Below are 27,721 nucleotides of genomic sequence, written 5' to 3'. Positions count from 1 at the left end.
CTTTTTCTAAAGTCTTTCTTTATCTCTTACCAAACTATGTGCGCATTATGGACATTTCCATATAGATGCAGTAAGAACAATCCTGGTAACATTGCTTTACTACTGATTTTTGGCATTTTCAGGTTAAAGTCTCTGACTGAATGCTTTTCTTGAAAACAAGAAAGGTTTTCTTTTGTGACAATAGGTAAGGACATTTCTCTTAATGCCTCCCACTAGTCCAAGCAAGGAGAGGCAGCCAACATGCTAGATGCCCTCACAGATCTCCAAGGGCCAATACTTCACTGGAGCACATGGGAAGACCAGAGATTCCTGTACTTTCTTCAGTATTGTCTTCTAGTCCAACCCTATACTATTTCAGACAAATGGCTGTCCAATCTGTTCTTAAAAATCTCCAGGGTTGGAGCAACCTCAACTTCTGGAAGTCACTCGTTCCACTGATTAATTGTTCTAACTGTCAGGAAATTTCTCCTTAGTTCTAGGTTGCTTCTCTCCTTGATTAATTTCATCCGTTGCTTCTTGTCCTGCCTTCCTTCAAGTGCTTTGGAGAATAGATTGACCCCCTCTTCCTTGTGGCAGCCCCTCAAATACTGGAACTGAAATATTGAAATATGTTATATGTATGTATTTAAGGAAAGACTATATTTGAAGATTATAACACATTCCCCTTTTTCTGTATTTATTATTCATAACTTATATTTTCCCTTTCAGCCTTATGGGGCATTCTGCTCAAGTTTACATACTTCAGAAAAAACAAAAGCACTCATCCAGGCCACAAAACTCTTTAGAAAGACCAAACATATGAAGTAAATGATAGCATGTTTCCAAAACAGGGATATTTCCACTTTATAGTGTGAGCATGTGCAATGTAGTGTTGTTGTTTTTTTAAGATGTTTTGTGCTACAACTTCCTTGTACCTCAATCACAATATCCAATGATCTCGCAGCTGTAGTCAAAAACATCTCCAAAGTTTTGTTTTTGTTTTTAAAAAAAAGTCTAGGAGAAGCTAACAAACTTGTATCACGAGCCAAGGAAAATCATCCAATCATTAAAACCCACCATGAAATTCTGTGCTCAAATATATTTAAGAACGATGGAAGAAAAGCAACGCAGTTCAAAGGAGGCTTTCTTTCTACTTTTTATTATTTCAAACCATGTGAACAATTTGGTAAAACGTGATAAAAGCTAGGCTGCGTCTGACGGTTACTAATGGCCCAGTGCCCATCAACTGCACAGCAGGCAGGACCGCTTACATACAGCAGCGTTTCTTCAGCTGACACTACAGTTAGAGCTAAGAAAAGACATGAAAATAGACCTGACATTACAGCAACCTCAGGTGCACCCTCGGGCCCTGGGGTGGGGCACAAAGGAATGGAAAGAAGTTGACATTGCTTAGTGGAATCTTAGCCCTTAGGAACCTAATTCTGTGTCCAGGAAGAAACATGTTTTAATGCATGGGCACTGCCCCCTCATAAAAAGCTTGGCCTGGTCCACAGCAAAAAAGGGAGAGAAGGGCTGGAAAACGGGAAGGAACCCACTGTATTCTATTCTAAACACAATGCACGTTGAAGCAAACTAAGGAACAGATGTAAACATAACAGACACCCTCAAGGCACAAATTTACTAGAGAAGATGAGCTCATACTGGGCAACTCAACCGTTTACTACTGGACATTTTAAATATGATTTTTTTAAAAAGGGTTTCTTATAAAACAATAGACCAGCTTTTCCTGCACAAATTTACTCTTAAGGAATGTTATTTTATTTTTTTGCTGGTCTGTGCAAATTACAGAGGTAGGAGCTGAAAAACTTGCTCCATGGCAAGAGCTCCACTTGATGGAAGGTTAAAAAACAAAACAAAAACAAAAACAAATGAACTGTAAATTGCTTTGGCAGGGCCAGACAGAAAGTTGCTTGGACAAAAATAAAGCAAAAGGGAAAAAAAACAAACACTCCCAAACCCCACTTTGTATCTTAAAAAAGAAGGTAAAGAGCATGGCAAACATATCCAAAGCCCTTTGACTTGCTACCATCCGGATTTCAGTTAAAGAAAGAGGAAAAAAAGGGGCATATATGGAAATGTTACAACTATGGCAAGTCACCAATCATTGGTACTTTAGTAAGGCTTTGTGGGCACACAGGGAGAAGACAAACAGCCTGCAGGAGGCAACTAGACAGCACAGAGCAGGGGAAACAATGGGCCCTGTCCTTTGGACAGGAAGAATTGCCAAAGTCTCATCATTAGGAATATTTAAAGGAATGGAACAAAACTTAAGAAGCAGAAGTTGTTAAATGATGCAGTCCTCCCTTCATCAACACCAGCCTCTTCCTCATATGGAGCAGTTCAAGTATCCTGCAGTGGGAAGAGCAAAAAGAAGTTAATATGCACATTTACAGAAAACAATGGAGTTCCAAAACTCTGTATTTGGAAACAATGCATTCTGGGGACTCCAGAAAGGTCCATTTTGATTTGGACTAAGCCAATTCAGTTGTTCTATGACAGGCAAAACATTCTCCTGAAAATAGGTTTTCCAAAAAGTGAAGCGATTGAATTACACTTGGAAACTTCTAAAAATCTTCCTGGAATAGCTAGATCAGTTTGGTTTGGAGGACTTCTTTTCTCCTGGAATACTTGGTTCCTAAAATGTAGTGTTTTGCATATTCCTAAGAGCATTCAAAATAAGGCTCAGATCTGAAGTGGTCTGCTAAATACTACTTGTGTAAGCAAGATAATGGGATATTTGTATGGTAAACGGTACACACAAAAACACATCAGTGCTCAATCCAGTACGGCATTCACTCTGCCCTGCGTATATACTTAGTCTCTGAAGTTAATCTGGAAGCTTGAATACTTAACCCACCAATCATGGGTCCTTTAGTAAGGCTTTGTGGTTCATAGTAGTTTGGACAATTCCAAATTAACATAACCCCTACCCAGATAAGATCTAGATTTTGTCAGATATAGAAACCCATCTTATATCCAGAAAACCATGATCTTTACTGCATATGTTGAGTATCAATGACAGTGGTTCTACCTCGTCTTGGGAAATGAAAAATATTACTCCCTTGCATCCAATTAGATTTGTATATTTCCTGAAATGAGACACTTCAGATAAGTGCTTCCAGTTTTGCTTTCAGGAAACTGCCATAGAGACCTTTATTTTAAAGTTCGCAAGTGTGATTATTCATCACAAGTGGCCTTAAACTGTCTCATTATTCTAATAACCCCTCACCTTTCTATTTTCCTCAGTAGATGCCATCTGAAGAGCTAAAAGAGCCCACAGTCCTTCAGGTTGTTTTTGATGATGACATCAGTGACAGCATCAAAGACAAACTGCACATTCTTGGTATCAGTGGCACAAGTGAAGTGGGTGTAGATCTCCTTGGTGTCCTTTCTCTTGTTCAACTCCTCAAACTTGTTCTGAATATAGCCTGCAGCTTCATCATATCGGTTGGCCCCTGAGAAGGTCGGGGAGAAAGAACAATGATTAGAAAGAGTATTATACCATAACTAGGTGTGCATTGACTCAGTTTTTAGCTTGGATCCTTAAAGAAGCACTACATTAGCTTAAAAAGAACCATCCTCAATCCACATAAACAATATCAGGTTAAACAGCCAGCAAATATAAGAGTTGCTATGAAAAGCTTAGCAAGACACTCCAGCCCTGAAAAAGCTCTGTCTTCCTCTTCTGCCAGACATTGAGTTAGCAAATAGGTACGGGTGGAATAAAACTAATCTGTGGGAGGGATAGGGGAAGAGGGAAAGGGGGAAGGGAAAGGAAGGGGAGCAAAGATGGCATTTTGCCGGCTCAAGGCTGAGTCCTATCAAGGAAACTAAACTTAAAATGATCCAATCTATCAGATCTGTAGTTAATACATAATCTCTCTGCACAGAAGGAAGTGGCTTCAAGAGAGAGATAATTTGCTACAAATTCCCCATGTAGCTATTATATGGATTGCATTTTTGAATCAAATCCATCTGAGTCTTATTTTTTTACAGAACTCATAACTAACTGATCGCCTTTCGTTGAGCACCCTAACCCAGTGGTTCTCAACCTTTTTAATGCCGCGACCCCAACTGGTCGTAAGTCGAGGACTAAACCGGTTGTAAGTCAAGGACTAAACCGGTCGTAAGTCAAGGACTAAACCGGTCGTAAGTCAAGGACTTTCCCTGCCCGGGAGCGCCGCGCAAGCGTGGTTCCGCCCCCTGCGCCGGCTGAGGCGTAGCTGGCAAGCGGCAGAGATGGAGCAGGCCGACCACCAGCTGGCCCAGCTCAAGGGAGGTAAGGCACCCGCCGGAAAAGGGGAAAAAAATGGCGAACAAAAAAATGGCGGACAGCCTTGCTTGGCGACCCCCCTTGAAATGGTCGATCAACCCCAAATGGGGTCCCGACCCACAGGTTGAGAACCACTGCCCTAACTTATCCCAACCATTTGAAAAGAAGATACTCAAAATATTTGTAATGTCCCAGGCTATCCTGTAATATTTCCTTCCAGTTGTAAAGGCAGAAATTAAGAGTCCAGATCTGGTTTGTCTGTAAAACCGAAAATGCTGGAATGTTCTATATAAATCTGCATGCTGAAATGTTGAATCTTATGCTCAGCCAAGGCTGCTAACTGTGAGAATTGAACATTTTTGCTCAGTTTTGCTGGCCCTGAGTTATAGATTGTCTAAAACCGTGGTGGCGAACCTGTGGCACGCAGAGCCCTCTCTGTGGGCACGCGTGCTGTTGCCCCAGTCCTAGGCCTTCAGCTGGGTTTTATAAAACCTTTTTGTTTTAGGCCTCCGTGTGCAAAAAAAAAAAAAAAGGTTCAATCAATCAATCAATTTCAAGTTCTCGCGGGGGAAAAAAAAAGATCTCGCAAAGGTGGAATTGATTGATTGAACTTTTTAGTCCCATCCAGTCTGCTGTTACCACCACAGCCACGCCCACCCAATGGGCCACACCCAACCAATGGGCCATGCCCACCCGGCACCCGACCATAAGTGGGTTTTGGGTTGCAGTTTGGGCACTCGGTCTCTAAAAGGTTCGCCATCACTGGTCTAGAATCTTGGAAAACATTTAAAAATGACCCAGGAAGGAGAGGGGGAAGAATGGCATCTGATCAGATAGGCATATACATCAGAGTATTTGGAATGTGGTGCTGCACTTTTACATTTTTTATCCTATACTTTAATAGCTATTAAACGAGAACTAAGTTCTTATGTGGCTAAATCTCAGCAAACAAAAATGGCACAACTTTTGCTAATATAGAACCAGTTCAAAACCAGGTGACTTCCTTTTCCCATTGCCAAAATTTTAGAACTGCCCCTCTGGCATCTACCATTTAGCACACACACAATAAAACCGTACTTGTTGAGCAAAATGCAGACTAGTTATCTCCTGGATTTCAGTTTCATAGTAAGACTCCAAAAACCACATTCTTCCCTCTCTACCACAACTTTGTTAAGATGCAGATTTCACATAGCCACCGAAATGATATATCCTAACTATAAGGAAAATCTTAAATATCACATACATTTATCAAAAAGTAAACTTGTATCATTTAAAATGTTTATTGTACCAAAGGTTTACATGCCATAATCAGGTACGTTTTAAGACAAGACTCTTTTCTCATTTTTGGATTTACAGAACTGTTTGCATGGCCACCTTTAAGAAATTTAACACAGTATAAACACAATCTCAACATATGTCCCCACAAGATTGTCCTCCAACAAACAGAAAGATGTTTTATCGAAACTCAAAAGCATATGCACAACTTGCACAAATAAATTACTGTTGCTGCTATGCCATTAGCGATGACAATCACAGGATAATGGTCACAATCATTGCACAAGGAGAATGCAGTTAGAGATTTAGCAGAGTAACACCTGCTACTATATATACTTAATATATATGTTGTCTCAAATACACTGGAAAAAAACAGGAAGATTGTTTTAGAAGCTAGTTTGTATTTGATTAATTCAACAGCCTCATTCTGATCTTTCTGGGTGATTTCAACAATAAATGAGAACTTTTCTCACTTCTGAAATAGCATGGAAAAGCCTTTCCTGCTATTTTTTTCTTCTTCTTCCATGAAAAGAGGAACCAGCTATTTTAACTATACAGTGAGGGAAACAATTATTTGATCCCCTGCTGATTTTGTACATTTGCCCACTGACAAAGAAATGATCAGTCCATAATTTTAATGGTAGGTTTATTTTAACGGTGAGACAGAGTAACAACAAAAAATTCCAGAAAAACGCATTTCCAAAAAGTTATAAATTGATTTGCATTTTAATAAGTGAAATAAGTACTTGACCCCTTTGCAAAACATGGCTTAGTACTTAGTAGCAAAATCCTTGTTGGCAATCAGAGGTCAGATGGTTCTTGTAGTTGGCCACCAGGTTTGCACACATCTCAGGAGAGATTTTGTCCCTTTCCTCTTTGTAGATCCTCTCCAGTCATTAAGTTTTCGAGGCTGACGTTTGGCAGCTCGAACCTTCAGCTCCCTCCACAGATTTTCTATGGGATTAAAGTCTGGAGACTGGCTAGGCCACTCCAGGACCTTAATGTGCTTCTTCTTGAGCCACTCCTTTGTTGCCTTGCCTTGGCCGTGTGTTTTGGGTCATTGCCATGTTGGAATACCCATCCATAACCCACTTTCAATGCCCTGGCTGAGGGAAGGAGGTTCTCATCAAGATTTGACAGTACATGGCCCTGTCCATCGTCCCTTTGATGCGGTAAAGTTGTCCTGTCCCCTTAGCGGAAAAACACCCCCAAAGCATAATGTTTCCCACCTCCATATTTGACAGTGGGGTTGGTGTTCTTGGAGTCATAGGCACCATTCTTCCTTCTCCAAACACGACGAGTTGAGTTGATGCCAAAGAGTTCGATTTTGGTCTCATTTGACTACAACACTTTCACCCAGTTCTCCCTCTGAATCATTCAAATGTTCATTGGCAAACTTCAGATGGGCCTATACATGTGCTTTCTTGAGCAGGAGGACCTTGCGGGCGCTGCAGGATTTCAGTCCTTCATGGCGTAGTGTGTTACCAATTGTTTTTTGGGTGACTATGGTCCCAGCTGCCTTGAGATCATTGACAAGATCCTCCCATGTAGTTTTGGGCTGATTCAATGATCTCATGGATCATTGAAACTCCACAAATTGAGATCTTGCATGGAGCCCAAGACCGAGGGGGATTGATAGTTATTTTGTGTTTCTTCCATTTGCGAATAATCGCACCAACTGTTGTCATCTTCTCACCAAGCTGCTTGGCGATGGTTTTATATGCCATTCCAGCCTTGTGTAGATCTATAATCTTGTCCCTGACATCCTTGGACAGCTTTTTGGTCTTGGCCATGGTGGAGAGTTTGGAATCTAATTGATTGCTTGCTTCTGTGGACAGGTGTCTTTTATACAGGTAACAGCTGAGATTAGGAGCACTCTCTTAAAGGGAGTGCTCCTAATCTCAGCTTGTTACCTGTATAAAAGAAACCTGGGAGCCAGAAATCTTGCTGATTGATAGGGAATCAAATTTCACTCTTTAAAATGCAAATCAATTTATAACTTTTTTGAAATGCATTTTTTTTTGTTTCACTGTTAAAATAAACTACCACTAAAATTATAGACTGATCATTTCTTTGTCAGTGGACAAACATACAAAATCAGCAGGGGATCAAATAACTTTTTCCCTCACTGTACATTCCATAATTTGCTTTCCACTCAAACCATATACTGTTATGCACCATTTTGTTCTACTTTTCTAAGGACTATGATCATTTTAGGGTTCAGAGGAAATGCTTAAAAAATCAATATTGCTATATTTACCTAAAGTCTAATCTACGTTTTGTACTATTTTGTTCCACAAAGTTTAGTTTGGTTCTCCCTACTTCAAAAGTGAGAAATTGACCATTTTTTCTCAGATACTATGTTGGTATTCAGTAAACTTGAACTTTTTCAATAATCTGATGGACAATAGTTCCACAGGATGATCTACCAATAACACCTTTGAATTCTTGTAATCTCATCCTCATGGTATCAGCAATAGCATCCAGCCATCTTATCTTCTCTGGCTTTTATCTTCGACTGACTCTGATTTTTCCATTGTGGCTCTCCAAAAGCTTTTGCTTCTGGCATTATGTGCCCCAAATATCAATATTTACCTTTATTTTAGTGTTTTCAATTAACAGTCTGGTTTTATTTCAATCCATATTGAATATTATTTTTCTTGTTGTCCAGGTACTCTCAACAATGTATTTCAGCACAATAATTAAAATGCATTACTTTTTCTTCATTCAGCCTTTCTGATGATTTGGTTTTCACAGCCACGTGTTACAACTGGAGAGATCATGGCTTTGACGACATATATCTTTGCTGGTACTGTGATGTCTCTGTACTTTTTTAATCTATTTTTGTCACAGGCTTTCTCCCAAGAAGCAGACATATATTTATTTCATTATTAAAATCTCTAACCTTATGGGTTTTGGAGTAAAACAAAATAAAATCTATTATTACTTTCACTACATCTTTCACTCCCTCTTTGAATTTGGATGCTGTTAAAAGTTGACATAACCATAGTTCTTTTAATATTGACTATCAAACCAGTTTTTGTATGCCTGACCTTCATTTTCAGCAAAGGATTCCTCAAGTCTTCCTTAATGCCAGGCCCCCAAAGTAGTATCATCAGTATATCTGATGTTACTAATATATCTTCAAGCAATTTTAATGCCTATTTCTGCTTTTGATATTCTGAATGTTCAAGTAGTCTAGTAGATAAGTAGTAGAGTAATAGTATGATTGATAAGTGCATTTAAATGCATTGAAATTGATTAAGAGAGGATACCATTCAAAAGCCAGTTTAAGTTGATGATATTGAAGCATCTGCAATAAATAAGTAAAAAGATCTGAAGAAAAATACTAAAGTGGACAGGAAGTTTTATGTCCAAAAATGCACATGCTAACAGAAAGGAAGTTGGAGTATTATGCAATTTTGTTCTTAGGCAGAAACAGTCCTTCCTGAAATTGTTCCTTGCCAAGTATGTTTGAGCTATAATCTACAAGCATGATGGCTAAATATCATGCATGAGTGAGGATTAAGGATATTAAAGATACTGAAGAGTGCACTGAATTTTGGAAGGATTGTTGCCACTAGTGGGGGATGAGTTTATTTAGAGCTTTGTATTTGGGGTTTTATTTCTGTAAGCCACTCAGGGTTACCATGAGTTAATTGGCTAGTCATACAAATTTTCTTAATAAATAAACAAAAATAAATATACAATATATTTCTCCTCTCCAGGTATTCTAATCAAAATGTACAGGTAAACAGTTCAATAACTTGTTAGCACTCCATTTCTCACATTTGTATGTTCCTATGCATTATAAATCTGCAGATGGCAAATGATTATTCTGCTTTCATTTGATGTCAATTTATTCATGCTTAGATTGATACATTCCTTCCATGGGTTCTTGTGCTTTAGCAACTGCACTTCAGCTGAATAATTTTTCTCCCAGTACCATCTTGAAGGCGATACAGAATTTTGCTGGGTTAATGTTAGTGTTTACTTAAATTGTGGAACACATAATCTTCGACACATATATAAAGTCTGTACAAACGTGAAGTTCTTACACCATTGCAAAATAATTGGCCTCCTTCTGCAAAATTTCTTTTTAGAGTAACAGTTGCTGTTTTCTTTTGCGCTTGCAAATTTTGGAGGAAGTTTCACAATTATAATACCTCCTGTATTGAGAGTAGATTCCACAGATAGTCTCCATAGCTACCCTTTCAAGTAATGTTTTTTTTATTACTTACCCAGAATGAATTCATTAGTGCTGATAACAAATTCCTTATATTTCTCACTATCACAATATAACATAAAGATTATTTGCAATTAAAAGCATGTGTATTTGCAAGTAAAATTAACAACTTCTTGACTACTATTGATGCACAGTGTTGCTACTTGGATTGGTTTGGTTTGGCTTGGCTTGGCTGAGGTCAATGCACTGTCATTCTGAACTGCTTTGTGGAAACATGTTTGCTCATTGTCTTCTCCCCATCAACTTCCTCCTCCCATTCCCAGTGTTTTTCCATCTCTGATGCAATTTGCATGAAATGATCTAGAGCAGGGGTAAGGAACCTTGGCTCTTTTATGACTTGTGGACTTCAACTCCCAGAATTCCTGAGTCAGGAATTCTGGATATTGAAGTCCACAAGTCATAAAAGAGCCAAGGTTGCCTACCCCTCATCTAGAGGAATTATTCCATGAAATATTTCTTTAGCTGCATGTAGCAGCTTGGCTGTTGGACCATTTGGCAAAATATCAATGAATCATCACTTAAGTTTTCCTTTTCTTTATAGAATTCTCAACATTATTGGACGCATACCCTATTTCTGGATTGAAGTTTTTAGCAATATATAAACTTTGCTGCTGTTGTCCTCTTTATCATTAATTGCATGAGGCTCTGGGGACTTCGGATTTGTCTGCAGTGTACTTTGAACATCTCTCTAGCCCAGAATTTTTTCTGCAGTATTATTCTCAAAGATTATAAATATAAATACAGCTGCCTCATCAAGTTTCATAGTGTTTAAAGGGATAAAATGTACTTGAAAAGAAATATCATGTAGGTAAAAGGCAGAGTTGTATATGGGAACACTATGTGTTTAAGAGCCTAAAAATACATTGGAATGTTCGGTATACTGTGGAAAATACATGGTAAATTGTAATATCCTGCTGTATTTCAAATAGTAAAAACTATTTCTAATATTGATGGGAACATGAAAGAAAAGTCTTGAAAATTCATAAAGGAATCCAAAGGAATTGAAATAGTGGAGAAGTTCAGTATTTTTAATAAATTTGGCTCATTTTCAAAGTGAAAGTACAGAAAGAAAGTGAAAGTTGTTCATTTACAGTATGTTTGGAGAATGGAAGGAACAGCAGGAGAGGTTCCTATTCTGGGTTTAGATTTTTCCCCCTAAATGGTTTGCTTACTAACTGGTATTATGGATGATTAGGGAATGCAGATAATTCTTGTTTAACAACCATTCATTCAGCAATTATTCAAAGTTATGACAGTGCTGAACGACTGGTACTTATGACCAGTCCGTGAAGTTCTGTCCATGCCAGCTCCTCTGTGGTCAACATGATTGCTTGGCAAATGACTCACACTTGTAACAGTGGCAGCATCCTGAAGTCAGGTGATCACCATTTGCAACTTTCCCTGCCAGTTTCCCACAAGCAAAGTCAACAAGGAAGCCAACAGGGAAGGTTACAAGTTGCTTTATGAATTGTTTCCCCCACCTCCTCCAGATGGTAGCAGCTACCCCCAGCCCCACCATGTTCACGCCATACCTTACCTGTCAGTCAGCCGCTTGTGAACCATCTGGGACTTGCTTAAGGACCCATAACCCTTAATGATGACAAAGGGAAATGCCAGGATTGCCATCGCTAAACAATATGGTCACATGATATTGCACTTTATGACTGCATTGATTAGTGCTAGAAATTCCAGTTCTAATTATCATTGTTAACTGAGGATTATTTGTAGAACAGATTACATACTGGTTTTTTTTAACACAGTTCCTCAGTGAACCCGAGCACCATTACAGGGTGTAGTTGACCCAAGGAGACATTCATTGTAATGCAACTAAAGGATTCTATCAGCTTTATTCTTAAGCTAAATTAAGTCTATCATTAACTCCATGTAGGACATGGAGATAATAAGAGCAAATTTGAAAGGAAAAAAAAGGAAATGTTTACCTGTGTACTCTGGGAAGCAGATACTCAAAGCACTGTGGATGATCTTCTCTTCAAAAAGATCCTTCTTGTTGAGGAAAAGAATGATGGAAGTATCTGTGAACCACTTATTGTTACAGATACTATCAAACAGCTTCATACTTTCATGCATCCGATTCTGTCAAGATAGAGAACATTCTCAGCCAAAAAATGAACTTACTGCAAGAATATTGTTTTTATAATGTTTAAATTAAGTTAACGAAAGACCTTTTCCTTATATTTATTGAACACCTCAGAAAATGTTTCAGAGTGACTGATGTCAACTTCATTATGCTGAAAGCATACTTCAGCATGGTAGAGGCTTCATCCATTATCATTTCATTATGGTTTAAGGTCGATGTTGATGATTTGGGGAAGACGAAATATGGTTTTAAAATGTAGGCATTATTATTATGTAAAGAAGTATGGCTTTAGGAAGGGCAGAGCAGATAAAAAATATTACTTTTTTTTTAATCATGGACCTACAATGCCAACCTGGATTTACAAGCATGGACTGATGCAGGTGTTTGCTCTTTGCTTATATACTGGTTCTCTCTTTTGGTGAAATGAAAGGCTGAGCAATCTTACTCTGCATGTTCAAGGTATAATGCTTGCATTAAGACATAACTTGTTTTCTATATGTTCCAGATGTTTTTGTCCTTTTACTTTTTGTCCTTCTGTTTGTTTTATCTTTTTTTGCAATCTTTTTGTTAGTTTTTTATATTAACAAAATGTAAAAAGTGTTATTTTAATTATTTATTTTTTTAAAAAATATTTTCTTTATTTTAATTCTTGTTAGCTGCCTTGGATACCCACGCAAGTAGAAAATCAGCATATAAACTGAACAAATCAGTAAATACTCAGAGACAGTTAATAGGTTTCCTATATTTCATGTACAGTACATGCAGTTTTAAAACCCCATGCACTCTTCAACCAGTACCATAAATATGAACTACACTCTGCTTTTTTATGATGTTATAATGCACAAAATGAAACCTAGTACTGTGAACAACACTGGGGACTTGCTCTAGATGGTGCAGCCCTTGAAGACACGTGGATATTACAGCTGGAACAGAATGAAGCAAGCAATAATAAGTAGTATCAATATATCCATATTACAGCCCTGCTACATGAGCTGCTCTGGTTGCCAGTTAGCTTCTGGCTGCAATTCAAGGTGATGGTTATCATCTATATACATTACATGGTACTGGGTCTAGCACCTAAAGACAACTATGTCTCTGATTGTGTCTAGCTATCCTGTTCATTTCAACAGAGTCAGTTTGCTTTGTGTCTCATCAATTAAACAAAATCATCTAGCAAGACCCAGAAAATTGTCCTTCTCTGTCATCACACCTGCCTTTTGGAGCAACACCCTTCTGGAGATCCAAGTGATCTTCACCCTTATGCTGCCTCTAAAAACTTGTTTTCCTGAGGCCTTGCATTAAAACGTTTCAGGAGTGCACATTTTAATGGGGGTGGCAGATATGTTGCAATATGTTACGTTGTCCTTTAGACAACTGTTGTGCTTTTATATAAAGTATCTTCATTTTATATATAATGTTGTTTACTTTTTAAAGTTGTGAAACCACTCATATAGTAAGTTTGGAGTTGAACAGGCTAGACATTTGACAAATGAATAGGTCAGATACAGTACCTGCCTTGCATGCAGACAACTGAATCTCTAGGTGACATAGGAAGAGCTAGTAAAAAAATTCTGCACAATAGACTAATGAGTAACTGCCAAATAAGTGTAGAAAATACTAAGTTTAAGGGATTAGTGATTTGACTTGATGTATGATAGCTTCATTTATTATGACTGTATCCTTACCATTTCTTCATCTTCAGCCAGAACTAAGTCATAGGCACTAAGAGCAACACAGAAGATAATGGCTGTAACTCCTTCAAAGCAATGGATCCATTTTTTTCTCTCAGACCTCTGGCCCCCAACATCAAACATCCTGCAAGCAAAATTACAGAGTTACTGATGTCAAACTGTAACTGTAGAACAACCACCTCACTGAAAATCAAAAAAGGTCATTTATAAACATGGAAACAAAACATAACTTTGAAGAAATCAATGAATTTTCATTTATTAATGATGCAACAAAAAACCTGAAAGTTAAATCTATAGCTGATACTATTTTCATACCTAACCCTACAAACATCTCAATAAAGATAAAGTTCTCTTTGAGTCAAGCGTGTCTCCTACTGACTTCATGGACTTGTCCATGCGCTTTCCATGGAAACCGTATAGAATATAGAATTCTCTTTTTCTGCTTGTATGATTTTTCAGTTGAAAACCTGGGCTGAAAAAACTTTCCAGTTTTCAGCCCAGGTATTCTCAAGTACTCCCCTATCCAATTTACTAATTAGGCTTCATCTAGCTTAGATTTGAGTCCAAACAATTATAAATAAGGGGTTATTATCTGAGGTAAATCAGTAATGCAGTCTAAAACTCTTGCAGAAGGTCCACTATACAGACCAGTTGTTTAAACTGGGATGAAATGCTTGGATTTTCTCTGTACCATGCAACATATGAAAGAACAAATAGCATTTAGGAGTATTTCTTGATGTGTTTAAATGGGGAACATTTTTTCCAGTTGTGAAGATAATATAGAATCCATATTTGGAAACTGCACTTTGGCTGTTCAGTATACTGTCTTTAAAGTCAACAAAGTCCCCTATTCAGCAAAAACAGAATACTAACTAATTAACTTCAAATATAATAAATAATACAATCATGCCAATTCTATTTTGATTCCCTTAAAACACCTTTAGGTGCACTGTAAAACTTATTTTACTGGGGGGGGGAGTGGAATACCCAAAAAGACAGATGCATGAATATATGGACAAGCACCAAAGCTAAGCAGCATTTGAAGGCTAATCTATCTAGAAGATTATCAAGCCAATTTACCACAAGATAATATTTTTCCATATTCCAAGAGAGGGATGCACTTCATATGAAGCTGTTGTACTTGACAACATCGTGCATTTTATGAAACATGTAATTCAGCCTTGAGGCATAGAAAAAGAAATGACTCTGCTTCTTCTTGAATGTACATAATTCTAAGAAAAAATGTTTTTGAACGGTAACTGCACAAAATGGTCTTTCTTAAGAGTTTTATATCAAATCAAAGAGACTGTTTAGGTATTTCTTACTACACACATTGAAAATTATATTTAAATGCCTGTTTTGTTTTATTTATTTTAGAAAACAACCCAGACATCAACAAAGAAAGCATAACAAAAGATCAAAATATAAATAAATCTAAACCAAATGTGCACCGTAATCAGCAAGAGAAATACATATTAAATATACTCAGGTTCGGCAGAATTCTTAAAAGAAAAATAAATAATTTCTTCAGAAAATGAAGAACGACAAAAGCAACTAAGCTGAAACATCTGTTTAAGAGCCTGTCCTGGATCTAAAAGTCTCAAGTATAAGGGCTTGGCAACTTCCTTTATGTATCCCAAATGACGGAGAACCTCCATAGACATTTCCTTGTGTGTATTCCATTCATTCCAAGAAAGAACCTGCTTTAAACTTTCATCACCTGAAACTCAAGTCATGACTGCCTATTAACATCTGCAGACATCTGTAATTAGTTGGTGTTTTTGTTTAAATATCAACAGTTATCAATTGGAAACCTAGGTTGCTCCTCTCAAATTTCATATGCATATTTATAGAAGCTAATTTGAACACAATGTTTACTTAGTTATGGCTGCAGACCATTTGGCGAAGTATTTCTGAATTCATGTTGCATCTTCCAACCTCGGTTTGGGAAGAAGAGGAAATTGTTCTGTGCTAAAACTGCAAAAAAGTGTGTGGGCTGCAACACAGTGGATATGACTATAAATCAAGGAATTATTTTCAACAATTGTGTGAGGGAAAATCTTTAATCTCCCTAATGGATCAAGAAATCATATGATATTGCATGTTACTTAATGAACCGTTAAGTTGTCTAATAAGAATAAAAAGGTCCCTAATGGATTAGAAATTACCCTTTATAATTCTAGATGAGTTCTCAATTAAGTTTTGTATGACTGTATATCTTATCATCATGTTCGAAAGCTGAAATATTAGGTTCAGTATTCCAATGACTGCAGGTAAAGCATGGCAACTGGGCCTACTGATGTCATAAGAAAACATATTAATACTTTAATTTTCAAAAGAACAATAAGAAAGCTTTCAAAAATAACTCAAGTAAAATATTTAAACAATGGAAATTAGCTGGATAGCTAGATAGACAGATTCCCCCACACACATACACACACAACTTTTCATTCGTTGAACATAAAGATAGCCAGAGCAATGTTTCATGTTAAGCTACTTAGTGGTACAGAGAGAAAGAAAAAGAAAAGGAGCCATATACACCTAGGACAGTGGTTCTCAACCTTTTTAATGCCGCGACCCAACCGGTCGTAAGTCGAGGACTAAACCGTCGTAAGTCGAGGACTAAACCGGTCGTAAGTCGAGGACTACCCAACCGGTCGTACGTCGAGGACTTTCCCTGCCCAGGAGCGCCGCGCATGCGTGGTTCCGCCCCCTGCGCCGGCCAAGGTGTAGCTGGCAAGCGGCAGAGACGGAGCAGGCCAACCACCAGCTGGCCCAGCCCAAGGGAGGTAAGGCACCCACCAGAAAAGGGGAAAAAATGGTGGACAAAAAAAATGGCGGACAAAAAAAATGGTGGACAGCCTTGCTTGGCGACCCCCGTGAAATGGTCGATCGACCCCAAATGGGGTCCCGACCCACAGGTTGAGAACCACTGAACTAGGAAGTCATAACCAAAGAAAAGAAGGAAGGAAGGAGCTAGCTTAGCCGGTGCTGAATAAGAGTATTGACCCAGCTATACAGCACTTAGAATCTTGCATAACTGGATGAAATTCTGATGTACTTCCCTACACTTGCAGTTGCTCAAAGGTCTATAGCTGAAAGGAGTGGAACTGATTAGAACATTTTATTTAAGTACAGTAGGGTTTGTTGAAAATGGAGAGGAAAGATGGAAGAAAAGGTTCATATATACATACTTATGCAATATTTACTTGAGGGTTAAGAAAGCTATGGCCATCTCAAGTGTTCTTGACTCCAGTAGATATTAACTTGACATAGCTAAGCAGAATATTAATCCAACTATATCTGAAGTGCCATAGGATATTTTATTCTAACATATGAAAATGGACTACAAGTTGTGAAAAGTAATTTATTTATGAAAGTATCCTCGGTTTTTGCATAAGTTAGAAGTAATTATTTTCTCATGGTATTTAATATGAGTAATTTCATTTTATATTACACTTTATGACACAAAGCAGCTAACAACTAGAATAAAAACAGTTACCGTATTTATTGGCGTATAACACGCACCGGCGTATAACACGCACCTTCATTTTAAGGGAAATTTCAGGAAAAAAACTTAAAGGTGGGGCCGGGCGGCGGAGAGCTTGGCGGCAGCGGCAGCAGGAGGATGGGGAAGGGGCGTGGCTGCCCGGGCCAAGGTGGGGCCGGGTGGCGAAGGGCCGCGGCTGCCTGGGCCNCTGCCCGGGCCAAGGTGGTGCCGGGCGGCGAAGAGCCGCGGCTGCCCGGGCCGAGGTGGGGCCGGGCGGCGGAGAGGTTGGCGGCGGCGGCAGCGGCAGCAGGAGGACGGGGAAGGGGCGCGGCTGCCCGGGCCAAGGTGGTGCCGGGCGGCGAAGGGCCGCGGCTGCCCAGGCCAAGGTGGGGCCGGGCGGCGAAGGGCCGCAGCTGCCCGGGCCGAGGTGGGGCCGGGTGGCGAAGGGCCACGGCGGCAGCGGCAGCAGGAGGACGGGGAAGGGCCGTGGCTGCCCGGGCCAAGGTGGGGCCGCGCGGCGGAGACCTTATATCGGCGTATAACACGCACACCTCATTTGCCCCCTATTTTCAGGGGGGAAAAGTGCGTGTTATACGCCAATAAATACGGTAAGTTTTAGAAATATATATACTTTAAATAGAAAAAACAAGTATAATTGTTCAGGATCACATGATATAATTACATTAAGATTTTTTTAAAACGTGCATCTTCACTTTGGATTACTGAAAATAATTCAGATACCAACCATACATGAAAAAATGCAGAATCAATAAAATAATGGAAAGGAATTCTTGGTAAAATCTGAATGATTATTTGAATAAATGGAAACCTCAATATCACTGCTAATATCGGTAATTTAATGTTCATGTTTAAATTTTATAGTTCCAGGACTAAATATTACATTATTCTAAGAGCACTTTTCAATCTTTCTATTAATATTTTAAGGGTATTAGAGTATTTCATTTTGCAAGAAATTGCAAATGAACTGGCCAAAACATCTAATACTAAAAAGCAGAAAGCAATGTATTAAGAAAAACCAACAACTTTATGGTATTTGCATTAAATATACTGAGATTTGTTGTATGTCACTTAAGAAAGGTAAATATAATACGTTCAATACCAATACCATAAAATTCTTTTTTTTTAATACATTGATTTCTGCATTTTTCTAGCCAAGAAATGTAAGTGTCACCCATGGCTGGAGATACATTTTGTTTTCAGGAATGGGTGAGCAGCAGAGGCAGGGGGCAAGAGAGAGACTGATCCTACTATGTTCTCCTTGAATGCTAGATACAATCTTACAGAACAGTGCCAAACTTTAACTCAATATAAATTCAATATCCTACATCCTCCTTGAAACTGATTCTGATCTGTGACTGAATTTTTCCTTAATTTAATACAAAGATTTGGAAAAGAAAAGATTATATGTGGTTTATTCTTGACAGAGGCCATCAGCCAGTTTTTGATGGCTAAATGACTTGACACATTTCTGAACTTGAGGCAGTCACATTTCTGCACCCCAATAAAATTAATAATTCTCCTCTATGTGTAGTAATACCTCACTCTAATCAAACTGAAATGATAATCAGTTTTTTAACTTAGGTTAATGAGAAATGTTGCTCAAAAGTAGAATTTGGAACAGCATAGGCATAGACCAGGGGTGTCAAACTGCCGGCTTGCAGGCTGGATGTGTCATGCCAAAACCGTGCCCACCCCAGCTCCGGCAATCTCTCTCTCTCTCTCTCTCTCTCTCTCTCTCTCTCTCTCTCTCTCTCTCTCTCACACACACACACACACACACACACACACACACACGGGGGGGGGGGGGAGATTGAAGGCAGGCAGAAGAGAATTCTGTCCGGTGTAACTTTCAGATTTCAAGAAATACCTTAAAAATGTCTTGATCTTGATTAAATTGCCACTATTTTTCCTCAAATCTCCAATAACTTTCAAGAAAGTCCACAATATTATCAGACTTGACTGATTATGTGCCATCAAATTGTTTTTTTTATTCCTAACAACCACATTGATAGATTTTCCCCATGAATACTATCCACAGAATTCTCACTATAATATTTTGCCTATGTGTGTGCAAAACCACATTCACCTGACAGCCCTAACTTCCGGGAGAAAGACTGAAGTAAAAAAATTAAATGCATAGCAAAACAACCCTGGAGCATTATTAAGTAGACTCTGCCTCGAAATTGTCAGTAATTGGGGGGAATCAGAAAAGCTCTGAGAATTGGCAAGGGGAACACTGCTGTGGGTGCGCTTTCTACCCTGCCAAAATTTTCTGTATGAATTCTTGCCACTTGCAACTGTTTTCTCAGAATAGCTTCCTGCCAGCCTTAACATGGCTGTTGAGACAGGCCACAGACACTAAGGAGCAAGCCAACCATTCAGTTGAACAATGAGAGGAAACTGAGTGGGAATTCCATTTTTAGGCAATCAACTGACATACAAGCAAATACTACTTTCCTCCTGATAAAATGACACACAACAGGATTTTAATAAACCCATATCAGATTCTCTACAGTTAAGTATTCAACAGCTTTTCCATAAGTCAGGGAGATAGGGAGGCAGAAGAACACTCTTTGTTGCCATTACTATCCAAAAGTTCTTTGCCCCACAAATATTGTTCTGAATACTCGTCAATACTTCCTAGTTTTGCCAGTGGAAAAAAATGTACTAAAGCAACTTAACCAACCTATAATTCTCAGGGAAAAAAAATGTTGTTTTCAATGTTAATTCATTATACATATGTCAACTGATTACTCTTGGTTTTTGGCAGGATAACCTTAAACCAACTAACTCCCTTGAGAAGCATGATGTTTAAGATTCCCCTAATAGCATCCTTATTAACCACATCTAGTCATAATTTAATTATATTATTTGGCAGTTATTGGCCTGCGTGCTTCATACCCCCAATCCTTGTTGGGAACAACTCTTCTGTTTCCTGACCTGTATTCCCACGATGTCCTGTTTTGCTCTGTTTACAAATTGTCTTGAATTTCTCTTGGCATTTCTGAATTCAAAATCTTCAAGCTAGCAGCTTGAGACATTAGCATAATTTATGAAGCATCCAACCTTTCTTTGAACTCTCCAAGTCTTTGTTACTCTCTCTCTCTCTCTAAATTACCAGCCCTTAGCTCTGCCTCAGCTACTAGGGAAAAGATTTACAACATGCTAATCAAAGCTCTCAGACTTGTAAATTGCTTTACTTTCTCTTTTCACCAATCTAGGATACAACTTGGGGAAAAAAATATTCCGCTAGGTAACACGAATAGATAGACTGGAACAAGTTAACAAGAGTACAAAAAGAAAAAAGAAACTGGGCCATTTAGAGACTCAAGAATGAATAATGAACATCTGATTAGAAAAAAAGGATGTGTACTTCAAATACTTGCCTGAAGCAGAATATTTTTTTCATACATAACCACAGAAATACAAATGAATGAATACAAATCTAAAGGCATTATTGATTTTATTTGCAACATTTTAAACATTAATGAAGGATAGAAATTCTGAATATGAATATAGCCTACTTTTTTATTGGATTTGGGGATGAAAGAAAAGGAAAGTAATTACCGTGAAAATACAGTGACTAAAAGAGAAAATACGAATCCTATATGAGAAAGCTTTAAAAGACCCAATGAAAATAATAAAAAATGAATATAAAGAAAAAGGATATGGAAATTTGGAAAAGAATGAAAAGAACTGCACTACAGAGTGACACTGAAGTCTTGTAGTTATAGGAGCATACTAAATGGTGTTGAGTGGAATAATGAAGTGAGAGAGGCCATAGATGAGAGGAGAAAATGTATCATAGAAACCTGCAAAAACAAGAAGTGACATTTTGATAACATATATAGCAATTTAAAAACAAGATAATTGTAAAGAATTTTGTCAAAGAAATCAGGTAACAATTAAAATAAAAAGAAAAATAGAATGATTCTGATAAGAAAGAAAAATGGTTTTAGAAATGGGTGAAGAGAATTAAACAATGACTCTCCAGCAAATTAACAGAATTAAAAATAATAATCGGGAATGAAGCTAAGGTAAGGAACCTTTGGAGACCTGCAGGGGTATTACAATGATGTCAAGAAAATGGAACTAATTCAAATGTTATAAGTACTAATGTCCAAGAATGATGAAAGGAGATCATAAATGTTGTGAAATATTTAAAAATGATAAAGCTGCAATTATAGATGACATAGTTCGAGAAGTCTTAAAATATAAATGAAGTGTGCTTATGGAATGGCTGCATAACTCATTTACATGTTTGTGAAAACTGAATCTGTGAACAGTGAGTAAGTGTAACAATATGTGGGGAGGGGGGAGAATCATAAACTAGGCAACCATCAGGTAAGAGGCATGGTAAACATCTCAGAAGGAATCCTCCCTAGTTTCTTGGATTGTAAAGGTAAGTGAGGAAGAGGATGTATATTCAAAATTGCAAGATTCTGTTAATGTATTAATGTAATGCAATCTACTAACTTTTGAATAAATGTTCTGGGTGTGATTCTTGTCTCGACTACTTGCAAAGCTAATAGCAAGGCTAGTATTCTTCTCCTAATGCAAACAGAAATAAGCATAACTGAATTCAAAACCTAAAGAGGGATTAGCTAGTTACGTATACTTGGGAAGATGGCAGAAGTCTAACTTGTAAGATTACCATAGTATAAACAAAATTTCTGAAGCCTTATTCCAGATGAAGGATTTGCAGGCCAGATTTTTGCTCTTCAAAGATTTGAATGATTTTTAAATTTAATATCATAATTAGTTGCAGCACAATTTTAAATTGTATCATTTTGCATTTCGTCATAGATAGAAATCCCTAATATTTCCCATCTATGACAAATGTAAATCCACCTGCAGGGAACTGTATCTATTCCCAATTCCAGATAAAGGAAGGGGCTTGGTTTCCTGTTGAGGAACCATTAAAAACAGGCATGAACCTCTGGGAATGGAAAAGAAATGCCAGATTGAAAATAATAATATGTTCAGGCCTTTAGTGAATGTGTCAGCACAGTCTGATGACTGAGGTCACAATGCTGATGAAAAACATCCAACTGGCCAGACAAAAGGCAAAACTATGAAGTCAAGAAAACATCTTAAATTGGTTACTAGAAATGTCTGAACTTGCTTCCAGATAAGACACTGTGAAATAATAGTTTGTGACTGGACTAGAAAACCTCCAAGGTCCCCTTCCAGCTCTATTCTGATTGATTGATTGATTTTGATTGAACCATGTGGCATAAAATTTAAATTGTGGCATTATCACAATTGTGACTTCCTTAATCTGGAAATTTCCACATGATCTTGTTCTACTCTGCTGGCTAGAATCACGCAGAGTGTTGGCTTTGCTTATAGACTGCGTAGTTTCCAAAAGTACTGGAACAGTACTTTAACAGACTGGAGTTGACTGGCAGTTTTGCCCCTTTCAGGAACAATAAAATCATATATAATTGCAACTTTGGCTTCTAGAGGAATAAGCACAGATAGGGCAAAAGAACAATTCTATGCACAGTTACAAATTATCCTGAATTCATTACCTAAAAGAAATTAATCTTATTGCTGGTGACTGGAATAATGCTCACGCTGGCAGCAATCAAAAAGGCTGGGAATTACTGAACAAATGACAATGGCCTATGCTGCTTATCATTTGCAGCAGCGAATGAATTAATAATTAGAAACAACTTATTTCAGCACCCACTAAAATATCAATTAAGGTAGAGGTCACTCAGTGGAAAAGATACATCAGACCTTGACTATTTTCTTAGCAACTGTTGGTTTTGAACATCATTCCTGGAAGTCTGATCAATGAGAGACATTGATTTTAGTTCTAACTATAATTTTTTATGTACAATCCTACAACTCAAATCAACTGCTCCTAATGCAGCCACTCCCAAACACTATCCAAATGATGCTCACCAACCAATTTGTATCCCTGAATGTACGGAAGATGTAAGTAACTGAATGCTACGGTTCTCAGAAATAATTAAAAGCACCAAATAATTTTTTCTATATTATAATAGTGAATATGAACATGGATTTCAAATGAATGCCTAACATAGTAGACAAAGGGTAAACAATGTAAATCCAAAGTTATAATACAATATTGACAGCTTAATAAGGAACTCTACACCTGCCTGAAAGCAGTATGGTCTACCTATTGGAATAGCATTGCAGAAGAATTTCAAGAAACTACACATTTCCATAAATATTGCACTGTTTAGACCCCCACAGGTAAATTTCAAAGCATACATAACAACATCCAAAAGACAGATGACACTTTTATAGGGTTAGAATTGAACTGATTGGTCACTGGCACGAATACTTCCAGCTCCTTTATAACCTCCCTGTTTTTAACCCCCCAGATGGAACCACTTAAGAATGTGAGCTCAGAATCTCTGAAATAAAAGCTGTCACCCATCAATTTAAAAAGTTTGAAAAATGTTAGAGCAGACTCGGTGGTGATACACTAAATTGTCCATTTATTCCTCCAAATGAACTGACATACTGAGGAAATAAAGGCAATAAAAGTTCACATTTTCAATAAAGAAGACAATCAGATATGCAAGAACTATCATTGGGTTACCCTGGTATTAATTACAGATAAACAAAGACTTCAGAAAATAAATTGCCTCAGAAAAATAGGCTGGCTTCCAGTCTGGAAGAGGTTGCTGTGATCAAATATGTGTATGTATCAGCAAATACTTGAGGAATGCATCAAGTGTGGAAATAAATCATTCTGGGTTCATTGACTTTATAGCAGCTAAGAGCATGCACCAGCCAGTGCTATGAAAAGTACTCGTAACAGAAAGTATACTGGCTAAAACAGTACATCTCCTGCAACAGATATGGGTAGTCTTCAAATTAACAAGGGTAATTTGGATCAAAATCTCAGTCACTAAGTGATGTGGTCATAAACTGTAACACCATGTGACCGCATCACTTAGTGATGGCAATCCCAGCATTCCTTGTTACCATTATTAAGCAAGTCCCAGGCAGGTGCGAGCAAACAACAGCAAGCAAGTTGTGGGCAAGGTGTAAGGGTGGTGAGGCTGGGGGTGGCTGCTGCCGAGTTGGAGAAGATACATGAGTGCCCCATGAGGCCTGGTAAGAACACGGCTGGGCAGGCAGGCTGCTCTCAGGTAAGGGGGTGTGAGTTACTTATTGGAGGAACTGGCAAACCTCCCTGCCAGCTTTTCTAATGATTTTGCTTACGTGAGATGTAATTCCAAGTTGTAAATGACTGTGTGAGAGAATAAATTAAACTTAAATAAATTGATTTACTGATTTCAGCAGGTGGATTTCATGGTTTGGGAGACAAATGTCTTCTGTGCTGTCATCTTCATTAAGAAACATACATGCATTTGCAGCCTGGGATCCTTTTGGATCTAGCAATGATGCTGGCAAAATGATTTTAATGTTGAGGAGAAGCTGTTTATCCACTTTGGCATAGGTACAATTCTATCTGAAGGAGAGATATCTCATTTAATTTAATGAGGTCACTGTAGGCCATCCTTTGAAGAAAATCCAGAAACTGCAATTAGGCCAAGTAGTGAATGGCGTCTCTGTGAAAAATTACATATCAATATTGAAACAGTATCACTAGTAGCTGGTTGCCTTCTGTATGCAATTCAAAGTGCTCAAAATTTCTTCTGAATTACCTATTCCCACATAATCCATCTCTCACTCTCAGGTCTAATACAACATCTCATAAAATTCTTGCTATGGAAGCATTTGACTCCAATGCTATTTTCTTCATGTGAGGTCTCTTTTAAGGAACAATGTCACTGATATAGAAAGAAATCTCCTGATTACACGATTTAGAAAGTGCCACAATAGTTATGGGATTGGACTTTAAATGCTAGTTTTGGGTTTCATGTTTTAATGTTGTTTTTACACATTTTATCGTATGTTTGTAAGCCACTCAAAATCATTAAGATAATGAGTGGCACATCGATCTTTTAAATAATTAATAACTGTAGCGTGATTTTTCACATTTTCCATAAATGGGAATCTAACCTGAGTGTCACTACTTAATGAGTGGCTCACCCCAAATTTATAGTTTTTCAACTTTAAAAACAGCCTTCCTTCCTTCCTTCCTTCCTTCCTTCCTTCCATCCATCCATCCATCCATCCATCCATCCATCCATCCATCCATCTGGTAATATAGTAATATATGTGTATATCTTTAGATAATATGAAAATATGTATGCGAAACTATACTAAATGTGACTTCTAATTATTGCTATAATGATACTGTAAGTATCTTGCAAAGAAGGGGAAATGCTATGACAAGCCTGTTTTCAATAGCTTGGTAATATCTATCAAAAGCAACTCCATAAAAAAGAGGTGTTACTGACAAGAGAAAGATAAAACACTCATCAGAAGTCAAGTAATCGTTTCTGGAGTAATATGGACCTAGCCTTCCTGAGACAAGGAATACTAATGGAGAGAAACCAGCCAAGTCTTGGTGGAAAATATAAATGTTACTTTTTTTTAATGAAAATATGTCATAGCACTCTGTTCATTACTCACTGCTTTTTATTGAAGAATTTCATTTCTATATTCCAATGATTGCAAATTTAAATGTAGCTCACCTTAAGGGCAAAAGACCAGAATAATTTCAAAATAATTTCCTTCCCTTGGCCTGCCACACAAAGTGCCAAGTCAAATGAAGATAAGGGCCATTTGCTGAAATCTCCTTAGCATCAACAAATTTTCTTCACTACAATTACCTATTTCTTTCCTAGAGAGATATGGGAAAGGTTATTTTTTTTTAAAAAAAAAAAAAACATGATAACTTTTAAAATACTTCTTGTAATAATGGTTTTAATACATTCTCTAATGCAATTTTTACCTGTTTTTCCTTCAGGAATGACTCTGAGCAAAGCATACTCATTTAAAATGATGCTGCAATGCTCAACTCTTCTAAATTATTCGTGTAAAATAGTTATAAGACAATTGTATAATTTTCGGTAGATAATAAAGGCTCTATGTTTAATACGATGACTAAATGTGTTGTTCTGTACTAAAATGGTAGCAAAAATTCTATTTCCCTGTTCTTTAGAAGAGGAGCAAACTGACTTTAGGGGGTGTTCTTGATGCTCTTTGAGCTTGGTCGTTTTGTTTTGGGTCATTACTCAAACTACCATAGGTAACGTCATCAGCGCTAGTCAAGGATAAAGCAAAAAATTGAAACAGATCTTTTGCTTTGGCATCTTTACCTGAGGAATATTTTTCCACTGTATTGTCTTCCCCAGAGAGCTTTTAATTCTCACAAATTCAACTGTTTTGCTGTAGATGTTACTCATTTGGTACACACTACCTAAATCTCCCTCTGAACTATCACAACTGTTCTTTCTATATGCACACACACTTTTTAAAGTTCTTCCTAAAGCCTGCTCTGGTAACTAAAAAAAAAAGGCCATTTACTTTTCCTTCCCTTTTGCTGCATGGAGTTAAATGTACTGAATATTAACTTCTTGAGAGAAGACTGCAGCTAATTCTGTCAACGATCAAACTGGGTTATGTCAGATGAAAGCAGTAAAGATGCTGCTGCTAATAAGGATGAGATCAGCCCAAAATCTGCTATTGCAGAGGAAAATACTGCACGGGTTTTGGGACGCATTCTGCTTTCATCTCCTTATCAAATTATGCTAACTGTTCCATATCAAAAGAGCCTAAGTTCTGAAATTTTAATTACCAAATATCATTCATAAAGGGGAAAACTGAACAACAATCTTCTTCTTCACCCTTCCCAGAAGTCTTTATTCATTACTAAACAGCTAAGATTGTCAAGGATATCTCAGTTCGTAGCAGCCTGTTTAAAGCTCAGAGCAGGTGAGGAATGATATTTCCATATACACCATTCATTCACATGCAAATGTACCTAATGGTTTCAGAATAATTGTTGGTATATAAAAGTGATCTTTCCTGCTTTTGCACTCACAACCTTACAAGCCCCACATCCTCCCAGTACATTTAAGTAATAATGTGCAGCGGTTTAAATATTATATAGGTCTTATAAATTACAATATTCAATATTGTAAATTACAATATACAATATGCATATAACATGGTACCTCTGCATTACATGCACAGAGAGCCAAAATCCAACTTCATTCTTTGGTTGCAATGAGTTCCTTTTGTCAAAAAAACCCCCAAAAGTATAATTTTATGAACTTACTTGAAATGCAAGTCCTTGAAGGTAAAATGAGTCTCTACAATGCCTGTAGTCTTCACTCTGGTTCTCAGCACATCTTGCTGGGTTGGGATATAATCCATTCTGCCTATCCTCTCCAAATCATTCAGGTAGCTGCAGAAAAAAAAATGTTGGGGTTAACGAACTATCTTACCTGATGTCCTCAAGATGTACTAAACTATATACCAGCTTAGTAAGCGCTATCATTCACAGCCAGCATAGCTATTATCTCATACCCCCCACCGACCTGTACGCTCTCACAGAGTGGGTCTCCTCAGGGTGCCGTCGGCCAGACAGTGCCGGCTGGCGACCCCAAGGGGGAGGGCCTTCTCTGTGGGAGCTCCCACCCTCTGGAACGAACTGCCCCCAGAGATCAGGGTGATTCCTGATCTCCCTTCCTTCCGCCGCGCCCTCAAGACGTGGTTGTTCCAG

General features: G+C 37.9%; 1 protein-coding gene across 1 annotated transcript in view; it reads right to left on the bottom strand.

Annotated features, from left to right (window-relative positions):
• Positions 1-1,133: 1,133 nt before the first annotated feature.
• Positions 1,134-27,721, bottom strand: part of LOC107295441 (guanine nucleotide-binding protein G(i) subunit alpha-2) — a 33,773-nt gene continuing 7,185 nt past the window's right edge. Inside the window, exons 2-6 of the mRNA XM_015824754.1 lie at positions 27,275-27,403; positions 13,578-13,707; positions 11,735-11,888; positions 3,230-3,455; positions 1,134-2,349 (exon numbers count right to left, since the gene is read on the bottom strand). Coding sequence (XP_015680240.1) covers positions 3,265-3,455; positions 11,735-11,888; positions 13,578-13,707; positions 27,275-27,403 — 604 coding nt within the window. The 3' untranslated portion in view covers positions 1,134-2,349; positions 3,230-3,264. The remainder of the gene's footprint in view (positions 2,350-3,229; positions 3,456-11,734; positions 11,889-13,577; positions 13,708-27,274; positions 27,404-27,721) is intronic.

The sequence above is a fragment of the Protobothrops mucrosquamatus genome, unplaced genomic scaffold (genome assembly GCF_001527695.2).
Source record: "Protobothrops mucrosquamatus isolate PMUCROS unplaced genomic scaffold, P.Mucros_1.0 scaffold2341, whole genome shotgun sequence".
Classification (NCBI taxonomy): domain Eukaryota; kingdom Metazoa; phylum Chordata; class Lepidosauria; order Squamata; family Viperidae; genus Protobothrops; species Protobothrops mucrosquamatus.
Note: the sequence above shows the minus strand (reverse complement) of the source record. Positions and strands in the feature narration are given on the sequence as shown.